General features: G+C 58.2%; 9 protein-coding genes across 10 annotated transcripts; 8 read left to right on the forward strand and 1 right to left on the reverse strand.

Moving 5' to 3' along the window:
• Positions 1–594: 594 nt before the first annotated feature.
• On the forward strand, positions 595–2574 carry IUM83_07636 (Luminal-binding protein; the record flags this gene model as incomplete). The annotated part of the gene is made up of 1 exon (XM_067931950.1): positions 595–2574. The coding sequence occupies one exon, from the start codon at positions 595–597 to the stop codon at positions 2572–2574; it is 1980 nt and encodes a 659-aa protein (XP_067786241.1).
• A 1165-nt stretch (positions 2575–3739) lies between these two features.
• On the forward strand, positions 3740–6448 carry IUM83_07637 (uncharacterized protein; the record flags this gene model as incomplete). Its single annotated transcript, XM_067931951.1, has 1 exon — positions 3740–6448. The coding sequence occupies one exon, from the start codon at positions 3740–3742 to the stop codon at positions 6446–6448; it is 2709 nt and encodes a 902-aa protein (XP_067786242.1).
• Positions 6449–6606: 158 nt separating this feature from the next.
• IUM83_07638 (CAMK protein kinase) lies at positions 6607–9143 on the forward strand (the record flags this gene model as incomplete). The annotated part of the gene is made up of 13 exons (XM_067931952.1): positions 6607–6901; positions 6980–7023; positions 7091–7150; positions 7226–7360; positions 7444–7526; positions 7601–7670; positions 7752–7819; positions 7883–7958; positions 8029–8125; positions 8190–8607; positions 8681–8782; positions 8843–8882; positions 8955–9143. The coding sequence occupies 13 exons, from the start codon at positions 6607–6609 to the stop codon at positions 9141–9143; spliced, it is 1677 nt and encodes a 558-aa protein (XP_067786245.1).
• A 651-nt stretch (positions 9144–9794) lies between these two features.
• Positions 9795–11804, forward strand: IUM83_07639 (the record flags this gene model as incomplete). 2 transcript variants are annotated; one of them, XM_067931954.1, is made up of 2 exons in its annotated part: positions 9795–11264; positions 11337–11804. In XM_067931954.1, the coding sequence occupies 2 exons, from the start codon at positions 9795–9797 to the stop codon at positions 11802–11804; spliced, it is 1938 nt and encodes a 645-aa protein (XP_067786247.1). The 2 variants fall into 2 exon arrangements, with proteins under 2 accessions (XP_067786247.1, XP_067786246.1); XM_067931953.1 differs by lacking the exon at positions 11337–11804 and having other exon boundaries at positions 9795–10079; positions 10157–10162.
• A 437-nt stretch (positions 11805–12241) lies between these two features.
• Positions 12242–12920, forward strand: IUM83_07640 (ribosomal protein L22; the record flags this gene model as incomplete). The annotated part of the gene is made up of 2 exons (XM_067931955.1): positions 12242–12686; positions 12763–12920. 2 exons carry the CDS (start codon positions 12242–12244, stop codon positions 12918–12920), a joined length of 603 nt encoding a protein of 200 aa, XP_067786327.1.
• A 415-nt stretch (positions 12921–13335) lies between these two features.
• On the forward strand, positions 13336–13776 carry IUM83_07641 (Nucleoredoxin; the record flags this gene model as incomplete). Its single annotated transcript, XM_067931956.1, has 1 exon — positions 13336–13776. One exon carries the CDS (start codon positions 13336–13338, stop codon positions 13774–13776), a length of 441 nt encoding a protein of 146 aa, XP_067786378.1.
• Positions 13777–15792: 2016 nt separating this feature from the next.
• Positions 15793–16485, forward strand: IUM83_07642 (putative Phosphatidylinositol Kinase; the record flags this gene model as incomplete). The annotated part of the gene is made up of 1 exon (XM_067931957.1): positions 15793–16485. The coding sequence occupies one exon, from the start codon at positions 15793–15795 to the stop codon at positions 16483–16485; it is 693 nt and encodes a 230-aa protein (XP_067786461.1).
• A 2829-nt stretch (positions 16486–19314) lies between these two features.
• Positions 19315–19938, forward strand: IUM83_07643 (Myb-like DNA-binding protein; the record flags this gene model as incomplete). Its single annotated transcript, XM_067931958.1, has 1 exon — positions 19315–19938. The coding sequence occupies one exon, from the start codon at positions 19315–19317 to the stop codon at positions 19936–19938; it is 624 nt and encodes a 207-aa protein (XP_067786328.1).
• Positions 19939–23088: 3150 nt separating this feature from the next.
• Positions 23089–23908, reverse strand: IUM83_07644 (Myb-like DNA-binding protein; the record flags this gene model as incomplete). Its single annotated transcript, XM_067931959.1, has 2 exons — positions 23089–23835; positions 23903–23908. The coding sequence occupies 2 exons, from the start codon at positions 23906–23908 to the stop codon at positions 23089–23091; spliced, it is 753 nt and encodes a 250-aa protein (XP_067786351.1).
• Between the last annotated feature and the right edge of the window lie 2194 nt (positions 23909–26102).

Here is a 26102-nt window from a genome sequence, read left to right on the forward strand (position 1 = left end):
CCTTCTCCGATCGGCGATCGGCGATCGCAGCAGGCGCCGACCACCGTTGCAAATCGCAGTGGTTTGCCGACGGGCTGGCTGTTCGCGCTGTCGTCTTGCCACGTGGAGAGTTGCCCTCAGCTAAGTACGATTCAACCTGTCGTGGACGGCGGGGGGCTACGTGGCTGCAGCTCCTGCGCGGCACTGCTGCCACGCAGCGAAAATGTGGCAATGCGGCCAACAGCGCCGTGACCACGCGCTCGTTCCTAGAGCTCGATTCGAGCGATGTTGAGCTGGGCTCGTCCGTCATCGCAACGTGGCGATGGCTGCAGGTATCTTCGCACTTAGTTGGAGACGTCTCCGCCGACGCGTGGCAGTCGTTCACTTGGTGTTCGTATGTGGCATACAAACTGCCATACGTTCTGGGCGGGTTTTTCTAGAAGACCCGTTTTCCTCGCTCTGGCAAACCCGCGCCCGGCCACGTCAGCACGGACGCGTGGCTGGGAGTTTGTATGCGGGCCTGTATTGGGGCGGCCGACCCGCCACGATCTTTGACTTCCACGCGTTGGTCCGGTCGCCTGTCATTATCGTTTTCGCAGCTTAGCGCAGAGAAGGATGAACCTCTCCAAGATCCTGTTCATGGCGGCGGCGGCCTTCGCCGGCGCCGTGGTGGCCGAAGACGCCAAGGGCCCGCGCGGGCCCGTGATCGGCATCGACCTGGGCACGACCTACTCGTGCGTGGGCATCTACAAGGACCAGAAGGTGGAGATCATCGCCAACGACCAGGGCAACCGTATCACGCCCTCGTACGTCGCGTGGGACTCGAACGACGAGCGTCTGATCGGCGACGGCGCCAAGAACCAGGCCACCATCAACCCGGAGAAGACGCTGTTCGACGTCAAGCGCCTCATCGGCCGCAAGTACAACGACAAGTCGGTGCAGGCCGACAAGAAGCTGCTGCCCTACCTCCTCGTGAACAAGGACGGCAAGCCCTTCATTGAGGTGGAGGTCAAGGGCGAGAAGCGCCAGTTCGCCCCCGAGGAGGTCTCGGCCATGGTGCTCACCAAGATGAAGCAGATCTCGGAGGGCTACATCGGCCGCGAGGTGTACGACGCCGTCGTGACGGTGCCCGCCTACTTCAACGACGCTCAGCGCCAGGCCACCAAGGACGCCGGCACCATCGCCGGCCTCACGGTGCAGCGCATCATCAACGAGCCCACGGCCGCCGCCATTGCCTACGGCATTGACAAGAAGTCGCAGGGCGAGAAGAACGTGCTGGTTTTCGACCTGGGCGGCGGCACCTTCGATGTGACTCTGCTGGCCATTGATGGCGGTGTGTTCGAGGTGCTGGCCACCAACGGTGACACGCACCTGGGCGGCGAGGACTTCGACCAGCGTATCATGCAGTACTTCATCAAGAAGTGGAAGAAGGACAAGAACCTCGACGTCGCCTCGGACAAGCGCGCCCTGCAGAAGCTCCGCCGCGAGGCTGAGCGTGTCAAGCGCGCCCTGTCTGCCCAGGCCCAGGCCCGTCTCGAGATTGAGTCGCTGCTGGACGGCGAGGACTTCACCGAGTCCCTGAGTCGCGCCCGTTTCGAGAAGCTCAACGAGGACCTGTTCAAGAAGACGCTCGGCCCCGTCGAGAAGGTGATGAAGGACGCCGACCTCAAGAAGTCGGAGGTTGACGAGATTGTGCTGGTGGGCGGCTCCACCCGTATCCCCAAGGTGCAGCAGCTGATCAAGGACTACTTCAACGGCAAGGAGCCTTCGCGCGGTGTGAACCCCGATGAAGCCGTCGCCTACGGCGCTGCCGTGCAGGGCGGTATCCTCAGCGGTGAGCAGGACGACCTGACCAAGGACGTGCTTCTGATTGATGTGGTGCCTCTGTCCCAGGGTATTGAGACCGTGGGCGGTGTCATGACCAAGCTGATCAACCGTAACACTGTGATCCCGACCAAGAAGTCGCAGACCTTCTCGACCTACCAGGACAACCAGCCCGCTGTGCTGATCCAGGTGTTTGAGGGTGAGCGTGCCATGACCAAGGACAACCGTCTTCTGGGCAAGTTCGAGCTGACTGGCCTGCCGCCTGCCCCGCGTGGCGTGCCCCAGATTGAGGTGACGTTCGAGATTGACGCCAACGGTATCCTGCAGGTGTCCGCTGAGGACAAGGGCACGGGCAAGGCCGAGACGATCACGATCACTGCCGAGAAGGGCCGTCTGTCCCAGGAGGAGATCGACCGCATGGTCCAGGAGGCTGCTGAGTTCGCTGACGAGGACAAGAAGGTCAAGGACCGTATCGATGGCCGCAACGCTCTGGAGGGCTACCTGTACAGCCTGAAGAACAACGTTGAGGAGAAGCTCGAGGACAAGATCGACGAGGACGACAAGGACACCGTTCTGACCGCCGTGCAGGACGCCATGGACTGGCTCGAGGACAACCAGGAGGCTGACAAGGAGGACTTCGAGGCCAAGCAGAAGGAGGTCGAGAAGCTCGTCAACCCCATCATGTCCAAGGTCTACCAGGGCGGCGCCGCCCCGGAGGGCGACGAGGACTACGACGACGAGGAGGAGGACGACGACCACGACGAGCTGTAGACGAACAGCCCGAATTGCGAAATGCATTTGGAAGTTTGTTGTCTCCGTTATTTGACTTAAGTAAGGTGATTTTTCCTTCAGCTTTCGGCTTTGCTTTTGCTTTTGCCTGGTATCCTTTCTGCATGGGAGGTCTCACTCGTTCTGCCTCCTCAGCAAGTCGGCGCGCCACTCTCGGGGGCCAGTCATCCGTTGTGCGCGAACCGGCTGTGTGAGCCGGTTTAACATTAGCAAATTCGGGTGATGACTGGCCTCCAGCTTCGGTTTCGACGAGCTACGATAAGTGTGCTGCACGCACAGCTGGACGTTGTGGACACCCGTGCACACCGGCGACCTCGCGACGACCTGAGCACCCAAGCATCGAAATGGTTTGAATATTCGTCTTGCGTGCGTGGTTGCTTTGGCAGCTCGGTAGAACTGTAAAGGCAATGGAGAGCTGATCAGACACCGAAATTGTCCTGCTAGTGGACGCTGGACGCTGTCTGTCTGCCGCCTCCACTGCAACAAATGACGCGCATGGCGTAACGACCGGGACGGCAAGGCTCTATCTTCGCTGCTGCTTTTCACCCTCGCATCAAGCTGCAATTCAAATTGGTGCCACAGCCTACAACTAACTGCTCCAGCCAGGAGCTCTGGGTTCGAGGGGCTGATGCCCGAGTTTCTACGAAGCCAGGAAGCTTGCGGTGCAGATTCGGCTTGCAGTTATTGCTCTAAAATGCCCGGAGGCAACGTCGTGATGACTGGCGGGGAGCCTTGAGACCGAATGCCTGAAGACAACCATGTGGCATTCAAAGATCGGTTCAACTTCAACAATCGACTCGAAAAAAATCGTGAAGCAACTTGCCCCGCAGCCGAAGCACCAATCTAAAGGTGCGACTTACCGCTGCCTCGTCGCTCCGAGACCGTAAACACCCGAACGGTGGTCAGGCACCGGTTGACATCGACCATCAAGCCAGCGGAAGCACCAGGCATCCGGAGCCGTCGACACTCGACGGTGCACTCCAGCTCCAGCTTGCTTCTCTGATGGGTCCCGACACCGCAGCTTGCTGAGCTCCTGGCAGCAGACGAACGAGAGGCATTGACATAGCTTTCGGGGGTCCTGTTCGTCTTCACTCTTGAATTTGCAGCGCACACGACGACACCCTGCTCGCCTGCCAGACCGGTCTTAATGACGGAGAGCTACTACGTGGGCAGCAGCTGCAGAGGCAGCATCCGGAGCTGCGACTTCCAAAGCAGCAACAACAGCGCGGCCTCGCCCGTGTCGGCACGCAACGCGCTGTTGTCCGCGTCTTCAATCAACGCACTCGTGACCGACCGGGAGCTCTTCACCATCGCAGCAAGTGTCGTACCCAAGCTCCGAGCTGTGGTGGAGCACCGCAAGGACACCAGTCGTAGCAGCAGTGTGTGGCAATCCACACCGTCGGACAGACAGCAACCACCCTGCTGGGTCGTCAAGAAGAAGCAGCACGGCGCCGAGATCAGCGAGTTCGACCGGGCTAAACTCCCATCGATGAGGAGCATGGACGGCCCCAATTGGTTTCGCGGATCGAGAGCCACCACTGCTCGGCATTCGATGATCGAATCTCGCGGCTCGCTCTACACCCGCGACGCCTTCATGGGGGAGCACACTCACTCCGAAATGCGAGCAAGGGAACTCGTGCGATGGCCTCTGAACGACTCCAATGTCACGTACGCCGTATCTGCCCAAGTCACTGTGAGCTGCCGGCTGGATGAGGCGATGACTATGCTGTTCAGCCGCGACACCCTGCAGTTTGACTCGAGCATGGGGGCACTCTTCGGCGCTCGGAAGTACAAGAGCGGCGATCTGTTCGTATCGCGCGAGTTCCGCAAGAGCTTGAGGACGGTGATGGCGATGGAGGCGGAGAACCCACCGTGCTGGGAAGATGACGACTTGAACGACCTCACTCAGCCCGGCTGGGTTGCACTGCAGACTGTGGTGCTCCGTTCTCGCCGGTCGCTCAACCCCATGGCAGCAGCGAAGCACACCAGTCGCCGCCAGAGACTCTGCTTCGCAGCCTATTCGCAGTACTGCCCTGACACGAACGAAGCGTTTTACACCATGAAGACCCTACCCAAGCCCATGCACGACAAATTCACTCGCCGCAGAGACGACCGTGCTGCGGAACAAGCCATACGTGGCGACATGGACCATATCGCCGCTGGCTACCACCTCGCTAGTTCGTACAGCGATTTGAGCGGACACCAGACGAGAATCATCATGACTGCGTACATCTCCAGCCCGCTAACATCGATGGCTAATGCTCCTCACTCACGCGCCAGATTCTGGGGGAGGGATCAACATGGGGCTTCTGTGCGACGCTACGCACACCCGATCGCCAATGCCGAAGCAAAGTACGTGGTGAACTTGTTGGCTGCCGCTACGACATCGTTTGAGCAGCTTGTGCGCCGTCGCCGCTTGGGATACCAACCATTTCGGCACATACCTGTGAACCGCGACACTGAGCAAGACGGCAAGTGCACCGTGTGTCTGAAAAGCTTTGGATTGCTGCGCCCACAACGGTTCTGCCAGCTGTGCGCCCACCAAGTCTGCCGTGAGTGCTCGCGAAAGTTTGACGTGGAGCCGGTGGCTCGCAGAGTGCGTCGCAACCGCATTTGCTTTGCGTGTGTGGCGAACGTAGACGCCAGTGTGTTCCAGCAAGAAAACCCGCTCTTGAACGCGTCGTTTTCAAGGAACTCGACGGCAGCAACGGCTGGGATCAGAACCAGCGAGGACGGGGGTGACAGCTCAACTGGTGTGAAGATATCCACCGCCTTCTATGACATCTTGCTGAAGAGCGACGAAGACAGTCGCAACAGCCAATCTGTCGGCAATAAGGAAGAGTTGAGGTCAAGGCAGACTTCATTCACGACACGCACCCAACGGTTTAATCGCAGTAGCAGCGCTGCCACTGCGTCTGCGTCGTTTTCCTCGACACCAGGCCGACAACTTGCCGACGCGCTGTTTTCCGGCGACCCACTGGCCCGAGCACGAGCCCTCGAGGTCGTGCGGCAAGTGGTGAAGCAAGTGACGACCGACTCAGCACCGACAAGCTCAGCATCTACTACATCATCTTCGTCGACGCTCAACTCGTCCGTCCCGATGTTCCACCCGCAGTACCCGGACAAGGAAATGGTGGACAGATATCTAGCGGCGCGACTTCACCTCTCCAACATCTCGACGAATGTCGGCACTACCCGTGCAGACAGCAGCAACATACCGCGTGAACGATCGAGCTCACTGTACACCCGACAGGACACTGCACAGCGCCGGCGACGCAGCACCAGCGGTTACGCATCTTCGGTGAGGTTCGACTACAGCAGCCGACCTTCAATGGTGCCGCGTCCATGGGTCACCACCGCCAACCTCGAGACGGAACTCGACATGGACGACGGTGACCTGGACTCCGCAGCTCTGGACTCGATCTGCGAGGTCGCCGCCATGCGTATGCGCTGCTCGATCGCCTACATCGTCGCGCTCAACGGTGCCCACAGCGCTCAAGCCCAACGCGTGGTGGGGTCTTCCGGTTCCCCGCATCCCTGGACGGAGGAGACGACGGCGTGTCCGTTGCCGCTCGTGGCCAACGGCAAGCCGTTCGTGATCAAGGACCCCACGCGCGACCCGCAGCTCCGGCACCTGCGACTTGTGCGCGACATTGGCGTGCGGTTCTTCGCCGGGTTCCCCATCAAGTCGCCCGACGGCGCCGTCGTCGCCTGCCTGTGCACGGTGGACGCCAAGGCCCGGGACAAGATCTCGCTGGGGGACCTCCGGGCCATGCACGCGCTGTCCAAGCTCGCCTCCGACATGTTCGAGGAGGAGGTGAACCCGTACACCCCACGCAGCGCCATCCGCGGCTGATGAGCGACTTCAACTCTCCCATTGACACACGCACTTCAACATGATGTTACTTAACCGTTACTTAATTGCCAATTCACATACAGTATAGTAGTATACGGCTTCAATATCTGGTGCAGTTCTCTACCCCCCACGAGGAGCTCCTGAGTTGATCAGCGGATATGCGGATGCGGCTTATCACGCGCCTTACGCGCGCCCCCGTGCGCTCCAAGGTGGCGCCCACAGCAGCAGCAGAGCATCTGCCTATAGCCAAGCCCAAAGAGGCTGCGTACGGCAATGGGACGGCCTGGGTGGGCCTCGTGACGACTGCGGCGGCGCTGAGCGTCGCTGTGCTGATGTCCCGCGACACCCCCGGCAGCGACGTCGAGTGCGGATCGAGCGGTGGATGGTGGTGGACGAGCCCCAAGATGGAGAAGCGAGGACACTACGCCCTGCGGGAGGAGCTGGGGCGAGGAGGTGCGACGAGTTCTTGAGAAGTGTGGAAGAGGACTGGTAGAAGGATAATGGGTATTATTTCTGCTTGGTGGCGTGAAGGGTTTTCAATTGTCCGTCTTGCTGTTGATATGCAGACTGATGAGGTAGGGAGTTGACGAGGGGAAGTGTTTGAGGTGGAGCAGCTGATGCTTTTTGGATTGACTTTGGTAGAAACTGGCGGCGAAGATTTTTGACCCGAAGAGTTCGTCGTTGGAGACGATTCAGGCCGAGGTACAGTATGTCGCTGCGTGACCGAGTCGTGCTGGCGGTGAAGGATACTCATTGAACTGTTATCGTCGTCTGTAGATTGATACTCTGCGGCACCTAGGCACACATCGAAACATTGTATCGCTGCATGATGTGCTGTATCTGAAGGACGAGACTATTATGCTAACGGACTTGGTCGAAGGAGGCGAGCTGTTCGACTACATCGTTGATATGGTTGGTGGAGTCAATATTTGCTGGAATGGAAATACAGTGTGCAAGCGAATCAATGTTACGGCGTTTCGTATTTGGTGAGATAGGGGTCAGTTTCGGAAAAGGATGCCGCTCATCTACTTCATGATGTCTGTCGGGCGCTTGATTACGTGCATTCTCGTGGTGTCTGGTGAGTTTTCATAGCTCGGCGGACAGTTTTCGTTTTTGATCGCGAATGCTAACCATTTCTGTTTTCGTTAATAGCCATCGCGACCTGAAACCTGAAAACGTCTTGTTGTCAAACCGATCTGCGAATGCGAACGTCAAAATAGCGGTACGAAACTTGCATCGCGTATTGTAGCCGACCTGACATTTTTACTAAGTAGTTTTAGTCGTCGTTTCGTTTGAATAACAGGACTTTGGATTAAGTCGGCGTCTACGACAGGGAGAGCAGATCGTCGAGAAGTTCCCAAACGGAACTGTGTAAGTATGGAACGAAACCTTTCAAATGATGGAATTTTGACGCTAAAAATTGCAATTGGGCAGCGCGTATTGGGCCCCTGAAATCATCACGCGCCACCCCCAAGACTTCAGCGTTGACATGTGGGCATTTGGTGTGCTGGTATGAACTGAGATCAAGTGATGAATCTGCCTTCCTTGACTGATCATTTACCCGCGTACGGCTGCGCTAGGCTTACATCACATTAACTGGAGTGCATCCGTTTGATCCGAGAGGTGATAAATCGGACGCTGAAATTGTGAAGGAGATTGCGAATGGGAAGTACGATGGTGCGTTCAATTACCCATTGTTTTGGCTTTTGGCTAAAGACTTACGGGGAATGCTTGGGTGCAGTGGACAACAAGTGGTTCAAAAGCCTATCTGCAGATGCCAAGGATTTCTTAACGCGGCTATTGGATTCTGACTCGTCCAAGCGACTGACAGCGAAACAAGCGCTGCAGCACCCATGGCTCAGTGGTATCACATCGCCCGAGAATCCGCTTGACGCTGGCCATAGTCACCGACTTCAGTCGTATCAGCGACTTCAACAACTTCGTGCCAACATTTTGGCCGTCATCATGGGCGTACAGCACGCGAAATTGGGCGACACCCCTGGTGCCGGTGAAAAGCACCTCACGTCGCACAGGACGTCGACTGTTAATATGGACATGTTCAAAGAGACGTTCGCTCTGTTTGACAAAGATGAATCGGGCTGTATTGATCGAGATGAGCTGAGGGGCATGCTGTTAGCCCTGGGCCAGCAACTCTCTAGGTACGTTAGCCAGTGTTCATTGTATAGGCTACCAAACCAGCTAACCCGTCTACGCTGTGAATCTGTGAGCTAGCTCGGAAATTGACTGCATTATGCGCCAAGCAGACACGGACGGCGACGGGAAAATTTCCTTCATCGAGTTTGTAAGCATGATGAATCAACGGCTTTTCCGTCGGTACGTGGCAAAGTTGTCAGCGGATTCTTGATAATTTTTCTGATAAGCGAGTTTTCACAGTGGCGATTTGACGGCTGGAGATCTCAAGGCTGCGTTTGACGTACGTATCTGCTAAGGATTTCTGTTTTTCATGTTACAAAATAAACGGAGCTGACGCCCAACCTTTCTCCAGACGTTCGACGTGAACCGCGACGGGTTCATTTCAAGCAGCGAACTTCAACACATCCTTCACGTGCTGGGCAACAAGCACATCAGCCGCGACGAAATCTGCAAAATCATTCAAGCCGCTGACAAGAACGCGGATGGCAAAATTGACTACGACGAATTCTGCGCCTTGATGCAGCAGCAGACGAAGGGCTGATTCCACACGCCACAAGCATGGAGAAAGCGGTGAGTGTTCATGCCCGGTGCACGATCGGAATCCCGTGGCATGCGAGAAAAGAAGAAAAAAAATGCGCTCAGATTATTGCTGTGGGGGCTGACGTTGAAGTTGCCCTGGAGTATTCATGAGTTGCCCTGGAATATACATGTACAGTTGTAGTTGAGTCTGAAATACCAAAGTCGATCGAGGCGAGTAATGCACTTGGTATTATACACTGCCATCAATACTGAGAGTTGCTGAGTTGGTCACCATGGTGACTGCAGCTGTGTTCGTGGCGAGCCTCCCCCGTTATCGTCGAGACAACAACGGGCGCAAATGTCACCGAGCACGTATGGCTAGTCGGGCGCGGCCGCCCATGCGGTGCCGTTCGCGTTGACGTGGACTCGGTGGCACCAAGTCGGTGCTTCCCCACCGCCATGCGATGCCAGCCATATGCTGAGCGTCGAGCTCTGCTAAGCAGTGGCGCTGCCAGGCGCGAAAGCGACGGTTTTATCCGGAATTTTTCATCCGCCAGCGCCCGCTCTTGGTTTCACTATAGCCTCAACTATCGGCAAAGGGACGATAGAGACGATACTGAACGCAGGTGCGGCCGCTCTCCACAATACGTTACACCCGGGCGAGGCAGAAGACATGGAGGCGCCGGCCGTCACGCCCCACGCGGAGTCACCCCGCGCCCTGGGCGGACACGCAGCCACCGCCGTGAGCCCCGCCACCCCCGTGGACAGCGACGTGGGCGAGGTGGAGACGGAGAAGAGCCCCGTGGCGGCGCAGCTGAAGCCCCTCGAGGACGGCGCCGAGTCGGACCGAGCGCGCACAGACAGCGACGACGAGGAGGAGGAGCCCCACAAGCCTCCGCAGTTCGAGGTGACGCTCGTGCAGGGCCCGTCGACGCCCGTGGAGGAGCCCACGACGCCCGTAGAGGAGCCCTCGACGCCTGTAGAGGAGCCCGACGAGCCCACAACACCCGTGGGCGAGCTACCGCCTGAGCTCAGCTATGATGAGCACCATGGGACTGCGGGTGTAGTGGAGAGGGAGCTGGTGGTGCAGGAGGAAGTGGCTCTGCAGCACGGATACATGCAGAACCAGGAGCCTGCGCAGGAGGCGCAGCCGTCGTCGCCTGTTGCTGGCTCTGTAACTGCTGACAAGGCGGAGCATGATATGGACGTCCAGACGCACGAGGTGGAGCTGGTGATCCCGTCACCGAAGCGCCCGGCGCCGCTGGACCTTGTGCATCATGATATCGACGACGAAGCGAGTGACAGTGAAGAGGGTGAAGGAGCCGGAGAGGAAGATGATGAAGAAGGTGCCGACCTCGGCACGCCTCTAGGCTATGGCGGCGCTGCGGATTTCGGTGAGCAGGATGAATTTGCGTCGCATCGTTTCTTGGGGCCGAGCGTGGCCTCCGACCCATCGTCAGCTCGCGCGCTGCACAGCTTGCGCCGTGTGGCGCTTCATGACAAACCTCCTCGATTTGTGAGCGAGGCGTCGATGGTCCCGGCTAGCTCCGGTAGCGTGACAAGCAGCGGAGAGTCTTCCGGACGGAATTCGTCCAGCGCGAGTGCTATCCACGCGCCAGACCCGAAGACCGGACTGCGCTCGCAATCCGAGGCCGACTACATGGAGAACCCTCTCAACACATACACATTGACGTTTACAGAGCCCGTGCTGGGCTTCGACACAAACGTCGTGGTGTCTCTGGAGAACGAGCTGTTGGTCGAAGTCTGGAGCGTGGATAAGGACAGCCCTGCGCAGCGTGCCGGTGTGGTCGTGGGCGACTACCTAGTCAGCGTGAACGGACAGCACATCGAGGCCCACATGACGAAGGAGCAAGTATTCGACATCATTCAAAACTCTACTCTCCCCCGCACGCTCGTGTTCCAACGGGACGTGCACGACAAGGACAGTTCGCAGTCGAAAAGCCTGCCCGACAAGAAACACTCCCCATCGAAGCCGCTGATGGGCCGTCTGGGTGCAGCTATGAGTACGGGGGCGTCTATCATCGGCTCCAAGTGGAAGCGCAAGAAAACTATTGTGCACCCGAACTCGTTTTGCGATGGTTGCGGCATGGATCCCATTGTTGGCGCGCTTTGGACCTGCAGTGTATGCTCAAATTACAATTTGTGCAATGAGTGCTATGACCTTGGCACACACGGCTTGGAAAATACGGAGCAGATGCAGGCGCTCAGCGAGGCCATCGTGCAGTATAAGTTACAGAAGAAGTGCAAACACTTCACGCCCGAGTTCTTGCTATCACTCCGCCGTGATATTTGCAAGGGACGACCCGACAAGTTTGAGTATCTTGGCGAATGGATTGCGAATATCGTAGTGGGGACGGCTGCAGCCAAGATTACAGTGCGCGGTATCGAGATCCCAGCTCTTCCTCCCTCAGCTCGCCAGCGCTTCGTATCATATCTAATGCCGTTGGTGTCGAACCGAACCGACATCGAGGTGAATATCGAGTGGCTACCGGACGATGCGGACATGATTAACGCTGCCGCCAGAGCAAGCGTGGATCGCATGAGCGTCGGGGCGTACGGCAGCAGCGACGAGGACAGCGCCGAGGTTCCTCGCGAGAATTTAGAGAAGCTGCGCATTTGGATCTCCGACAAGAAGACGCGCACCACGTCGCCGTTTGCGTGAGCGCCCCGCCCAGGAGTATTTTGCATGTGGTGACGTGGAAGCAGACAGATAAGGCTGAGGAGGGCACGTCTCCGTGTTGGACTCGACCACCAGGCAAGGAAGGACGACGAGCTCAAGTCGTGGTATCGGCAGGTGGACCTACCCTGAGAGCGTGACGCTCGGCCAATTAGTTAGAGAGCCTTTTGTAGAGCTTCGTATCCGATTTCAATAAGCCGCACACAGCACAAACACCACTTCAACTGGTGTAGCCATCCTTATGCCCCTTTAACATAATACATAAGGCGCTTATCTTGTTTCACAGTACCCTCATAACCTACATACATGCGATTTGACGGACTCTCTATACCCAAAAGCTATCAAGTTTCACGGATCTTGCTATGTGTGGCAGCAAAGAGGTCTTTGCTCAATAACCCTCCGCAACTCACCGACCGGACACGATGCTGGCCTCGCTGCGCTCGCAGATGGGCGCTCTGACGCTCCGCCCGGCCGCCGGCAGCGCCTTCATGGGGCGCGTGGCCCGGGCAACGCTGTCCACCACCGCCGCGGAGGGAGAGACCGCCGCGGACGACGACACGGCCGCGTTCCTGAGCTCCACGTCGCCCGCCGAGCCGCGCACCGTCAAGACCGTGAAGCGCGCAATCCGCGCCAGCCCCCGCAAGCTGACGTACCTGGCGCAGCAGATCCGCGGGCTGTCGGCCAACGAGGCCATCCTGCAGATGAAGTTCTCGCCCAAGCGCAAGGCCGAGATCTTCCAGAAGACGGTGCAGAACGCCATCAACCTGGCCGACATCAAGTACCAGATTGAGCCGGAGAACCTCATGGTGGCCGAGTGCTTCGTGAACAAGGGCACCTACCTCAAGCGTCTGCGGATCATGGGCCGAGGTGCGCACGCCTGAAGTATTGTTTTGTAGATGCTGCAGTTGTCTGACTTTTGGTTGCGTTTACTTGTTTATTGCAGGACGCTCGGGTGTGATGCACCACCCGCACACGCACCTGACGGTGGTGCTGCGCGAGTTCGACCCGTCCAAGAAGCCGCTGAACCGCCACCTCACCAAGAAGCTGGCGCGCGAGAACGCCAAGAAGCAGCTGGAGCAGGAGGCGACTGCCGAGGAATAGATGCAACAGGCCGACGTGCGTTCAGCGTGCACGAGAATCAGAGGGGCTGCCAACCCGTTCGGAGTGCGATCGCGCTAGTAGTTTCGCCGCTGTGTGCAGCTCCTGGCGGTGTCGCCTCCACGTAGACAGAACACACGGGACGGTGGACGCTTTGATGACCATAATGACGAATGCACTGCTATTTTTCGTACACAGGGTTCGACACTAGTGTCCCGCACGGTACTTGCTCCAGGTTGACTTTTCCTACCCAGCTTTGGTTTACGAAACCAATCCGCCCAATGGGCGGGCAGCGCCCTTCCACGTAGCGCACCCTATTGTGTCCCTCACAGTACGTTTCCAGGATACCTCATCTTTTCCTTCTTGCTCATTTTACCTCTCGCTGTCAAGCCACCAGCCCCGGAGAACTCGCAGCAGAATGAAGTGGTCGGAACAGCTCGGCGCCAAGCTCCAGACGAAGGACGGCCTGCAGGACACGGACTACAAGCTGGCCGGCAAGAAGGTGGTGGGCTTCTACTTCAGCGCGCACTGGTGCCCGCCGTGCCGCCAGTTTACGCCCTTCCTGAGCGCCGTGTACGACGACATGATCGAGGAGCACCCGGAGTTCGAGCTCATCTTCATCTCGTCGGACCGCGACCCGGCCCAGTACAGCGAGTACTTCGGCGAGATGCCGTTCCTGGCGCTGCCCTTCGAGGAGCGCGCCGCCAACCAGGCCATGAGCACCAAGTTCGGCGTCACGGGGATCCCCATGCTGGTCTTCGTGGACAGCGAGGGCAATGTCATCACCATGGACGGCCGCACCGTCGTCGCCAACTCGCGCGGAGACGTGGAGAAGCTCTGGGAGCAGCTCACCAAGTAAAAGCCGCCAGGATCTGACGCGGCTTCCAGTCGTCAGTGGGTTCACTCGTGAACTTGGAAGCCTTGATATCAGAAGTTGTCCTTTTCTCGTTTTCTGAGCTTTTGAGACAGAATATGATGTTCCCTTTTGCTATGATTTAGTACGTCTGCTTGCTCTCTTGGTGCGTGTCTTGACTAGGTTTGATGCGAGCGGCGAAGGCTGCGGAGGAGGGAGAGCTTCGAGGCGACGGATACGGATACGGCTGCGTTTCTGCTGTTGTGACTGCAAGTGTCGGGGAGACGGCGCTGGTCCTGCTTGGTCGAGAGTGAAGACGACGAGAATGCGTTGGTTTCGGTCGGGTCGCTGGAGAGGGCGGGGTAATTGCTGATCCCTGCGCCGCCCCGGAGAGTCATTACGCGGCGCGACTTGCCCGATGATGGGTCTGGGAAGAGGCCGTGGAGTATGGCGCTGGTCTGGAAGAACTGGTCTCGAAGGCGCCGGTGACGACGAGCTCGCTGAAAGCTAGACGACGCTCGGGCCTGGCCTGCTTCGTGGGTCGTCTCCAGCGCAGCTAGACGGCTCCAGTTCGCATCTGGGTCCAGGAGCTGCGAGATGCGATCGTCCATCACTTGCAGCATGCACGCCATCTCTTCTGCAACGCAGGAGAAGCTCATGGGATATTGCAGACGCACAAGGGTCTCGACGTCTACGCGAAGTGCGAGGAGCAACAGCGGTACAAGCACAGCAAGCTGAGGTCGGGGAGTTGAGCGCTGCTTGCGCTCCATCTTCGCCCGAAGCATTGCAAAACGCTGCGCAATGGAGACAAACAATGCGTCTTGCTCGCAGCGGCCACGGTTTCTCTCTTTAGCAGAGGTCGGGGGGTGTACCACCGTCAGAAAGAGGTATCTCACGGTGCTCTGGACGAGTTCTACCATAGCAGGGCAAATCAAAGCCTCGTATAGCACCGCGCGTGTACCTTCATCACCCTCAGGCATCCCTAGCGAAGCCAGCGGTAGGGTCAGAAAGAACTCGTTGTGCATTTCAGACACGGTATCGTCGCTAGCGCTGGGTGGTATGTACCGTTCGTCTACAGATTTGCGTCGTCGTTGAGCTTCCCATCTGCGAACAGTGCTTGGTGAGCTGGGCGCGACAACAACCTGATCTACTTGGCTCTGTGACAATACGTCTACCGATTCAGTGTCGGCTTCCACAGAAGTCCCATACAGCTTCAACACATCGGGCTCAGGTGGCGGCGTGGCCAGCTTGAAAGGTAGCAGGAACTTTCGCTTCATGTCGTCAAAAGTAAAGGAGACAGTGCCAACCTGGAAGACATGGCGAGCCTGCTGGCCACGAAGCTGCCGTCTTGGTGACAACACCGCAGCGACAGGGGCAGTGTCAGTCTCGGTCGTGCTTGCTAGCTCTGCTTTGCTCCACCCTCGTCCTTCTGCCTTGGCTGCGGCTTCTCCCGTTTGCGTGAGCGCCTTGGGGTTCAGGTCAATGGCCAGTACGTCTGCCAGTGACCCGCGCGATTTCCAGGCCGCCGACACAGCGCATTTCTCGAGCGGTAAGTGCTGTAGCACCATTGCAATGTTCTCTGGAGTGGAGTTGGCTCCAATCTGCTGCAGGTAGCGGATGGCGAACTCATCCTTCACTGCCTGAGTCAGACGCGGGGGCAGCGCGGTCGGCGTATGCTGCGGTTTGAGCGGTACGGATACATGCAGCGCCTGTACTGCAGTGGGGACATCCACATTGTCCTGCTGGGTCGGTGCAGCGCGGCGAGTTCGCGCTGGCCCAGTTGCGGGAGGCATTGGACGCATCGTCCGTTCAACACCACGACGTGCACTTCAACGTAAATAGTCCCTATTCCTAATTGGTAGAAAGTAAACAAAACATTTCGATTGGTTAATATCGGCCATTTGAATTTTGAATTGATTGACTTGGTGTTTGTATGCCGCAGTTCTCCCGCCAGCACAGTTCAAGAAAAGCTGTAGGCACCAAGGCAGGTCGCTGCTCGTTGCTGCTGCTGCTGCTGTGGAGATGGCGCCCGTGACGCGCCCGCTGTTCGACGAAGACCCGGACGCGCTGTACCGCGGTGTGCCCCCGCGTGTGCCGCGAGTGCGAGCGATCTCGTCCTCGGACCGCCTGCTGAAGCCCACCAAGGCGTCGATAGCGGCCTCGAGGCAGAAGGTTCTGACCGGCAAGGACAAGGAGCTGGCGGCCGCGCGCGAGGTGGCGCGCAAGCGGCGTCGGCTGGCTCGCGTGGCCAAGGAGAACGGGCGCCTGACGATCCCCAAGTCGCCCAAGTTCCACAGGCTCAAGAAGGTCACGCCCCGCGCGCGCGCCGACATGTTGACCAGGACGTCGCGCGAGCTGCTGGAGATCGCGGCCATCCGCAAGCGCGTGCAGGCGCAGAAGCGCAAGACGCAGAAGTACCACGACGCGACGACGCACGGAGCTGCGCCAGGCAAGAGCGACCAGTTCTCCAGAGCGCTGTCGGCCAGCGGAGGCGTCGGCGTCCCGGCGGTTCGGCGCCCCAAGCTCACGACGCCCGTGGGCTTCGAGTTCGAGATCGACAAGCGCGCGGCGGCGGCAGAGGCTCGCAAGAGCGTGAAGAGGAAGAGCGTGGCAGTGACGGCGAAGGAGGTGGAGGCCTGGACGGAAGAGAACGGGACCGCCGACGAACAGAGCGAGCCGCCGCTCAAGCATCGGCGAAAGTCTGCGGCGGCATGAGTGATGAAGGATATGTGACTGGCTGGCTGGTGCTGGCTGGGATCGTGTTGTCCTCGCTGTCCTAGCGACCTACTAATGATTTAATGCCATTTATTTCTACTAACACAGTCGCCCCCGACCTCAGCCACCATGGCGTTGAGCCAAGCAGACTCACAGCTGCGTCGCAGATGCCGGCAATGTGCGCCGGCATCCGACAAGCGTCTACGTGTAGCGGAGACGGTCGAGCAGCGTTGAGACACAGAAGAAGACGTCGGATGCGGCGGCGCGACTGGGATTTGGTCTCGTCGCCTCTTGCTGTGAGTCTCCTGCGGCTCGTACGCCTTCCGATCCAAGTGGTTTGTCGTAGGCAGACGGCTCAGATGGACAGCCCCGACCGGGACCGGGAAGCATAGCACTCCCTGGCAGCATGAAGACTCCAGCCCCCGCGCCGCGCCGAACCGCGCTTATTGCCGCAATAGAGATCGCAGCAGCCTCGCTCCGCGTCTGCGCTGGCGTGCTCAGACGGTGCCTTGTTCTGGCCTGCAGGCTGCAGCTCGATGCGCAGCTCGCCCTGATACGCGTTGTCGTAGCGCAACCGCATGTACCCCGCCGAGATCTTGCGTGCGGCGCGGTATCGGCCGGCCTCGCGCATTGCTCGTCGCCGCTAGCAGCGCGGCAAGCCTCACCATCGTCTCCCGCGCGGACAAAGCGCCGGCAGCTCGCCCTCGCCAAGCGCGCGGCGCTGGTGTCGCACGCAGCCATGGTCGCCGCCGCGGCCAGCATGGCGTCCGACTCCGCAGCGGCACTCGAGCCGCTGCTCGATGCGAAAATTGTGGAAGGTCCACGAAAAAAGATTTGTCCTCGCGAGGGGGGATGGGCGCCGGCGGTGTGAAGAGACTGCGAACGCTGGTGCCGTAAGTATTTCCGCACACACATACGGGCCGCTCGGCCGACGAACGTCGACGAAAGTTCGTGTCTCCGCCTCGGTGCTCGACTCACGCCGGCACCGCGGCACGTTGAAGTGCTCGGAGCTTTCCTAGCCGGGGCTCGCTGCGCGCCGCTCGCCCGCTCGAGCACCTACAGGGGCACTGCAGGTTGTGTTGCCGGGTGAGCGAGAGTTGAGAGTTGCCGCGCGTTGGGCGCGCAGCCATTGCAGGAATCCACTCAAAAAAATGCAAAGCTACGTGGAGGAGCGCCGCCGCGAGCGAGCGGAGGTGCTCCCTAGAAGAGCCGACGGCGTCGCAGCGAGCGTTGCCCGTCATCCCTCGCATGCAGCGAGCGGCGGTGGAAAGAGGCGGTGTCTCATACACAACCAGCGCTGTGCGCGGAGTCAGCATCCGCTTGATGCAACCGCATTGAGCCGGCCCATGCCACTCTGCTGGACTAAAGCCATGCGAGCGCGGCGCAAGCGAAGGGAGAAAAAGAAAAGCCTGCGAGAGGAAGGCGGCCGAAGGACTGGCGCGTCTCCGCCGGCGTTGCGTCTGGCAGGCTGTAGCAGTGTGCAGGCCGCACTGCATTGAGCGAGGCGCCGTTAGTCTCGCGCTGGTAAAAACAGAAATCCTCCAACACAGAGCAACTTCAATTTTGCGATCTTTTTCTGGAACGCAGCACCGCCGAGAGAACCATCAACTGGCATGCGCGTGTCGCAAGTATGCCACCGCAAAGGATGCGGAAGTAATTTATTTTTTCTTGCACTCTTTGAAAACGTGGGCCTTCCTTCTCACGATACGATACCGCCGGCGCACGTGGACTCCTTCGCAATCGAAGACGGACAGTTGGTTTTCGGGGGGATTAGTGAGTCGGTGGTGACGGTGCGCAGACTGGATCGCCTCTCCAAGGCTTGTCACCTGTCACCTGTCGCCGCCGCGCAGTCGCAACGGACTAGTGCTCAACCACTTCGGTATAGTCGATTAGACATCGGAAATGCCGCTGTCTATACGATTAGGTCGGTCGTTCTAGGACGACGCAATCACTTCTGAGCCAAGCATTCCGACATCTGCCCCGAGGCGGCAAAAGGAGCCACAGTGCCCACCTCCATGGCGAAATTCCAGTTGTGCGACCGCAAGTGATCTCAGAACAAACAGACGCGCACGGGGAACTCCGACGCGAAAGTATGCCAACAGGCTCAGATCAGGGCCTTTACATGCTATTTGCGTGCGATGTTGTTGCGATGCTGCATCTTGTCCATACTGCTGCGGTTACTGTTTTCCAGCGGAGATCACGGGCGAAATGCCTTTCGCATTGTCGTGGTCTCGCAGGCGGTTTTCATTCTGCACTGCAAGCGCAACCGACTGCGGCAGTGCCGAGATGAAACAGTAAGTAGTTGACGCGCATCACTCTGACCTTGTCACTGGATAGCCTACGGCGGCCGCAACTGGCCAGCGCGGCTCTGCGAGCCGCCTGGCGCGGCGACTACTGCGCGCCGCAAGTTGGTGCACGGGCTGTTTTCAGCATACAAGCCGCGCTCGGGCATCGCACATGCCCGCAGGCCCTGCTGGCGAGCAGTTCTCGCCCCGCCTCGACGCGTAAATTACCGATAAATTTAGCGCCCATCTGAGATACCGCGGCCTACTGTACTGGAACTGAACAGAGGAGCCGGCGGGCCAGCCCAGCTGCCATTGGTCAATCTTTTAGCCAGGGACGACTCCGAGCCACAAATTAGCCCTAGCCGCGCCGGAGTGAGCCCATCCCCCCATTTTCGCTCAGAAGGGCCACTCTACGTGTCAAGGCAAGCCCGAGCTAAAAAAGTGACCAGCGGATCACATCAATCAGCTCACTTCCGAATTTTGCTGGAGCCGCGCACCCCGCCGCCGCTGCACCACCAACTCAGCAACCATAGCAGCCCAAGCGATGATCATGATGCCCACCAGCACGCACGGAGGCAGCCTGGTGATCGCGCCGCCCGCGCCCACGACTCCGATCACGCGCGGCCTTTGGTCCGAGCAGGAGCACGAGCAGTTTCTGCACGCCATGAAAATGTTCCCAACGGGTCCATGGCGCTCCATCGCCGCCTTCATCGGCACGCGCAGCATCAAGCAGGTGCAGACGCACGCGCAGAAGTACCAGCAGAAGATCAACCGCCGGCGACGCGGCCTCCGCAAACAGAAGAAGAAATTCGTGCGCCCGGAGCACCGCGTGGATGCCCACGCCACAGGCTGCATCCAGCGCGTGAAGAACTTCACGATGCAGGGCTCCCCACGCTCGCCCTCAGCTTTCCCAGTTGGTGTGATGTCGCCGCTTAGCGGCGGCTTTGGGCAGCTACTGACGGGCGGTTGCAGCCCTGTAGCGAGCGACGTAGGCAGCAGCAGCAGCAACTCCAGCTTCTCTGGTCTGGACATTGACGTCGACATGGACACACTGTTGAACGACCTGGAACCACTGCCGTACACGCCCGGAGTTTCGTTCGAGGACGTTCTGGCGAACGACGCCTACCGACAAGACGTGCAGGAGTCTGTTGACCTGCTTCTTGCCTAATTTATTGCGCCAACGCGGCAATCCGTACCACCTCCACAGAAGTCCTGCACAGTCGAACGAGCCAAGTGCAAAAGATAATATCATTTATACGCTTCTATCTTCCGCGATTGCACATGTACATGCCAGCACAAGGCACTTGCCACACTGTGTCCGTGATCCATCCGTGCGTGGCCCCCATCTGTAATGCGAGACCTTGTTGACCACCTTGGCGAAAGTGTACGATCCAACGAGATATCAACGTTGCGAGAAAGTCTCAACGGTAAGAACATGCCAAGGATAGTAAGGTTAGTCCGCGCATGCTTTTGATGCCACAGTTAGAAGCGGTTTCGCAGTTCAATACATTGTTTTTGGAGCCCGATTCCATGCAGCACCTTGCTCGTTGCTTGTTACATGTACATGTACCTATGTGATCTAAAGAAGCCTGAGGTCTTCAAGTCTGCTGTGCTCGAGTGACGTCAAGCGAAAATTGGTCATCATGCAAATTATCGCAATTGCCTTTTCAGTTCGTGTGCAAAGAATGTGGTTTTGTGGAGCCCAAAATTGCCAAAATATTTACACAATATTTTTAGCTCAACAAGATGTTTTCATCGCTGCGGGCTTTAGTAGACTGAGTAAACGCCGCTTGCCTACCCGGGATGCTACACGCACTGTAGATGGAACACTGTATCCGCGCTACAAGTTATTAATGTACTCAGGAGTGAGAAAATGAAAGGTTAATCTCGGAGAAAACATAACGTAACATTTGCGTTGCTTATGAGGTAGCATTCGCTATGTTGGCCACACTGCGCGATCTGAACGGCGGCTGCGTGCGTGTGTAGGTACGATGTTTCTACTCTCCTACGCTGCAGTTTTGCAGCCAAGAAGATGTAGCAATACTGCAATCTTCAAAACCTGATGATCAGGTAACCATCTACTGGTAGCGTGTTTGCCATATTTTCGCACGGTGAGAATGCAGATTCCCTGAAGCGCGATGTTTGAAAACTGGTGCGCTCGCTGCGTCTGTGCCAGCGTGCTCTTCAAGTCCACGTGTAACATACATAAACCAATTCGTATCCCACAGCCGCCAACCTGATGGGATTCTTATGAAGGTAGTGCAGCAACATGTGTACATTCCGAGGGCTACATGCGCGCACGAGGAAGGCAAACATCGCAAACATCGCGGATGCATCACAGTAATATAAATGGCGCGGACTAATTGATTGAGTCAAGACGGACGCTGCGTGTCCATGCAGCGGCGCACTGTCGGAATAACTGATAACGCGGTGAGGGTGGACCATCCAAAACGGAGTTGGTCAACAGCGAGTGAAGTCTCTTTAGTCTGTGGTGACTGAGACAAATGAGTACGTGCGTCTTCCGTCAAGAGAGACTGGTTGGTTTTCAGGAAGCGAAACACTCCCTCCCGCAAATGGTTGATCGGAGGCGTTAAGATGTGGGTCACGTGTTCCGACAAATGGTGTTCTCACCTGTAAGTTCACAAAATATGTATCCAGTGCCGTGGTGCGATGTCAATTGAAATGTGTCACTAGCATTGAAGGACTGGCAGGTGCAAAAACCACCGTCGCGGTGGGTCTCCATCTTAGCATCGGCATTGACTTCGTTGGCCCTGCGAAAAACTTGACCATGACTCAACCTCGCTGGACGAAGCGATCGCCTGCTTCGCTCCGTTCGAACAAGAAACACAGTCACGGAGGAAGGCGCTGCTCTGAGCAACCTGCTCCAGTCGTTTGATCTCTGACTGATCCAGGTCGAGTTGAAGGCGTGCCGTAGACACGCGGTGCGGTTGAAGATGCAGGAGCTTCAACGCAACGGCAACTGCAGCGAGCGAATGGCTCGCCGGCAAGCAGCAATTGACGCCTGTGCAGCACCTCGTTCGTGGCGATTTGATATCACTGCCGGCTCTCGACGCGGAGATTCTCGCCGCGAGCAATAATACCGTACGCGTTCGCCGTGCACGCACAGCCTCCCATCCGTAAACACCCTCTAACCAAGTACCAATGCACGCGTGCAAAACGAACTGCAGTCGTTGGAGCGAACTACAACAAGACTTCGCAGTGCTAGCGCTAGCTGAGCTCTCCGATCGCCAATTATTATTGAAACGGCTGAGCTTCACGAGTGCACATCGGGCCTGCAAGCAAAATATGAGACATGGCGCGCCACGTCACGCGCGTCACGCGATGCAGTTCGTACTTCAGTACACTATGCTTCGGGTATTGAAAGATTATATCGAGCATGTACTGTAATGCGGCTAAGCGTTATCAGTACATAAGCAACGAGATTGGATGCAGCACTGAAAGCACGAGACGACTGCAGGCATCCGATGCCAGCAATTCCGACGCTGCGGTGCTCGAGCCGTGGCGCTGACCGCCAACCCGCATCCGCGACCGGATGTCACATGAAGCCCCAGGCTTTCGGCCGTGTTCTCCTCGATCAGGAGCGCGGCGGCGCTATATCCAGCAGTCTCTCTCGGCCGTGCACTGTAGCGTCGGTGGCATTTTGACGTGCCATGTCGTGGTTTGTTTGCCCATCGACCGGGATCAGGAAGCCGGCACGCGCTCCTCGCAGACTTTTTGCCACGCACCAGCATGAGATTGCAGTACAATCTGCACTGCTGCCTCTTGAGCGAAGAGGGCTTCGTGCGGCACAGGAATGGAGCTGGTTTGTCTCTGCGCGGCGCATTGCCATGAGAGTGGTGGCACTTCTTCATTGCGCCAGTGACTATGGCTTGGACATCGTTGAACTTGGCCGCCGCTGCCTGCGTTTGAAGTGCACGCACTAGCTCCAGTATGACCATGAACATTGTGTTGGATCTAGCACGCGAGTCCACCTCATTCCGGCTACACATTGAACAAATGACACCCCGCTCTGAGGACGGGAACACCATTGTCAAGGGATCAAGCGGGGGTTGATGCACCGGGGATCAGCTAGAGTCTCCAGCCGCTGTCCATGGCTGTCCGTGGCTGTCCGTCCGAGCTGCTCCGTCGCCACGTCCTCCCCCATTGATAAAGGCTTGTATTGGCATTCCTCTTTATGATATAAATATGAAGTCACCTCCTCTGAAAGGGGCGCTTGATCACGGATACCGCACCAAATAATGACGGGTCTATCCCATCGCTACAGAACTAATAGCAACTGATTCCCAGCTGCAGGAGGTTATATCGACAGGTAGTCGATCAGGAAGTCTAGTGACTCGCTCACGGTAGGGATATGGACGGGATCGAGATCGATGTCGTCTCCAAAGTCCAGGAACGGCAGCGGCAAGAAGTCGTCGGTCTTCATTTCCACGTCGGTGCCGCGCGGGCTGCTGTGCGCCTCGGAGGGCTCCTCCTTCACCAGGTTCTTCTGCAGCGGCTCTAGCTTGACGGTCCCGGCCTTTGACGACGACTTCCTGCTTGCTGCGACCAGCTTCTCCGCCGCGCAGTCCACCAACTTGCACAGCTCCATTGTGTCCTCGTCGATGCGGTGCTCGGGTCGCACGAGTTTCTTCTTCGACTTGCGCAGTCCACGCAGGCGGCGCGACACCTTCTCCTGGTACTTCTGCGCATGGGTCTGCACCTGGCGCACGGAGCGAGTGGCGATGTGGTCGGCGATGGTCTTCCACGGGCCCTTGGGGTAGAGCTTCATGGCCTCGAGGAAGCGGTCGTGCTCCTCAAGGGACCAGATACCCTTGGCCGTCGGCGAAATGGGCTTGGCCTTGGGCTTGGTGGCCGCCACAGGCGAGCTTGATCCAGATGCAACCATGTTCATGGTGACGGAGGGGCTGTCGGCGGTGCGTCCGAAGAGCGCTGGCGTGGATGCCGCTGGCTGGCTGCTTGCTCGCTCGCTCGATGTGAGGCGAATTTGGGAATGACAGCGCTGCGGCGATCCGTTCAAGACAACCACGTTGGAGGTCGGCACGTCCTATCAATGTCGGTAGAGCCCCTATGGTCAGTAAACACTCCCTCTCAGGCCCGGCGCTGCTACCTACCGCCATCCCCGCTTAGATGCGAGAAAAACAGGCTACGGCTGAGTGCGCTCGAGCGACGGTCTCAGCGCCGTCACTGGCTGTCCGGCGAGAGCTGCTGGGGCGAGCGCTGCTGGCGTGGAGGACAGTTGCCGGGCGGTCACCGCCCCGCGTGCAGAAGTCCGGCGGGTCGAGCGCCTGGGCCGAAGGAAGAAGTGAGGACGGCGGACATGCCGACCGCAGCGATCGCCGGCAACGCCTTGATTAACCCACAGTTACTTTTCGGGAAGTGCAAGCCGGGTCTCGCAGGAACGCAACGTGGATGGCGCAGTCCAGCGTTGATTGACGCCCGTGGGCGTGGTTGAAGCTCGCTAAACGAGATTATGAGCCGCGGAGACGTCGCCAACATAACGAGTTCCCTGTGCGAAGCGAGCGTGTCGCGGAGGGCATGGCTCGTAAGCGTGAGCGGTAAGCCTGCCTTACCGTGAGCATCATGGAGAGGCCCCGGCCGTCCTGCGCAGCCGAAGGCCGTGCCACCAATCTTGCTAAGGAGTTCTTGGCAAGAAGCCAGCAAGATAGGACGGCGCGCCAAGCCGGGGCGTTGATTATTTCGGGCGCAGCTTATATCGCTTTTTGGGCACTTTGTGCGGCCCGTTTCTGGCCAATACAGTGACCAAGTCTTTCATAGCGCCGGTAAACCTGGAGCTTCAGCCCTGTTGTTTTTATGGGATTGACAGGTTCAACAGCAGCACCACGGCGACTGGAACGGTCTGCGCGATCGCCGCAGCGGCATCGAGAAGACACTCACAGAGCGATTTTTTTGTTTGCAGCCGCAGCGATAGCGCGCGGGGGCGCTTGTGTACCGGAATGGCGGCGCCCCACGCGAGCCCAGAACAGTGGCAGTATTTTGGGCACGCCATTGTCCATGCACTACTGAAGATCTCCTCAATTTGCGTTTCACACTTTGGCTGGCCGCGACGCCACACAAGAGGGGGGGAGGGGGTTAGCAGCGGTCGAAGCCCTCGGCAACAGACTGTTTGCCAACAGCACTCACGGCGGCATCAGTCCAGCGCGATGGCCGAGTCTGCTCCGGTGCTCCGGACACAAGTGATTCGGTGTGATCCTTTCGGTTGGAGCCTTGAATTTTAGCGTTCTCTACGGGAGGACGGCGGCATGACTTCCGTTCCCACGGACCTTTAGCATTTGCGCTGGTGATCCCGTGGCCTGCATTACATTGTTGTCTCTCCCCCACCGGAGTTCTACAGTGCTGCCTGCGATGGCCGTCGGTGCTGGGACTCGCCCGTCCGTCATCACTTCGACGCGGGACAGCTGAACCCTAGCGCGAAGGTCTGGGTTGCAACGCAGCGGCTGACAGCGACAACCCAGCGGTTAATATTTAGTAAATTGACGAGAATGAAGTGTATGGTGGAGGAGGCACCGATGTCACAGTCAGCTCAGCATGCTAAGGGCGATTCGTTCGAAGAGTTATGCCGTCGTGCTAAACATTGTGATGTATGGCTTGCTGTTTGCTTGAATGACGTTACATGGTGTCCCTGTGGTTCACAACTTGTGAAACAAGCAGAGAAGACCGAGTTCGTGTCGGTGATCCGGAGATGTCGGTAAAGTGTCGGTAGCCAACGCAGCTGCGCAATCAAGGGAAGAATCTCCTGCCGCCATGTCGCTACCTACATGCACTTTCGCAGTCTTGTTTGGTGCGACTTCCTTCCGCCCTGGAGACTGGTCGGCGCGCCCCAGGCGTGCTGACAGGCCCAGGGGAACTTTCAAATGCGACACGGGTTCTCTCTGCGCGAGTAATCTGCTCGTTTCGGTCGCCTTTGAGGTCTGGCGAGCGCGGTGGCTGCAAATACCGGCAGGGTCTCCCATGCTTGCTTTGTTCGGTGAAGATAGCACTGCATAGGCGACCGCACTGAAAGTGCGCTGCGCGACGGATGCCAAACTGTGCGGCAATGCTAACGATCTTTTGGTAGCGCGCCCGCCGGACAACCTCGCGGCACCAAGCAGGAGGGCCTACGGTTTTTAACGCGCCTGCTGCGAGTTTTTGTGGCCGCCATTTGACGAACGGAAGAGATCTGCCTTACGACGCGCGGCACTGCGTGGCGCCACGCTTTCTTGAGCGCGCGCTGCCGCGGCGCGTTTGTGCCGGGCCACAGAGGCAGGCAGAGCTGGCTGGCTGCCTCAACGCGGCCGACCTTTATCAGCGACA

The sequence above is a fragment of the Phytophthora cinnamomi genome (genome assembly GCF_018691715.1).
Source record: "Phytophthora cinnamomi strain GKB4 chromosome Unknown Contig68, whole genome shotgun sequence".
NCBI classification, from domain to species: domain Eukaryota; phylum Oomycota; class Peronosporomycetes; order Peronosporales; family Peronosporaceae; genus Phytophthora; species Phytophthora cinnamomi.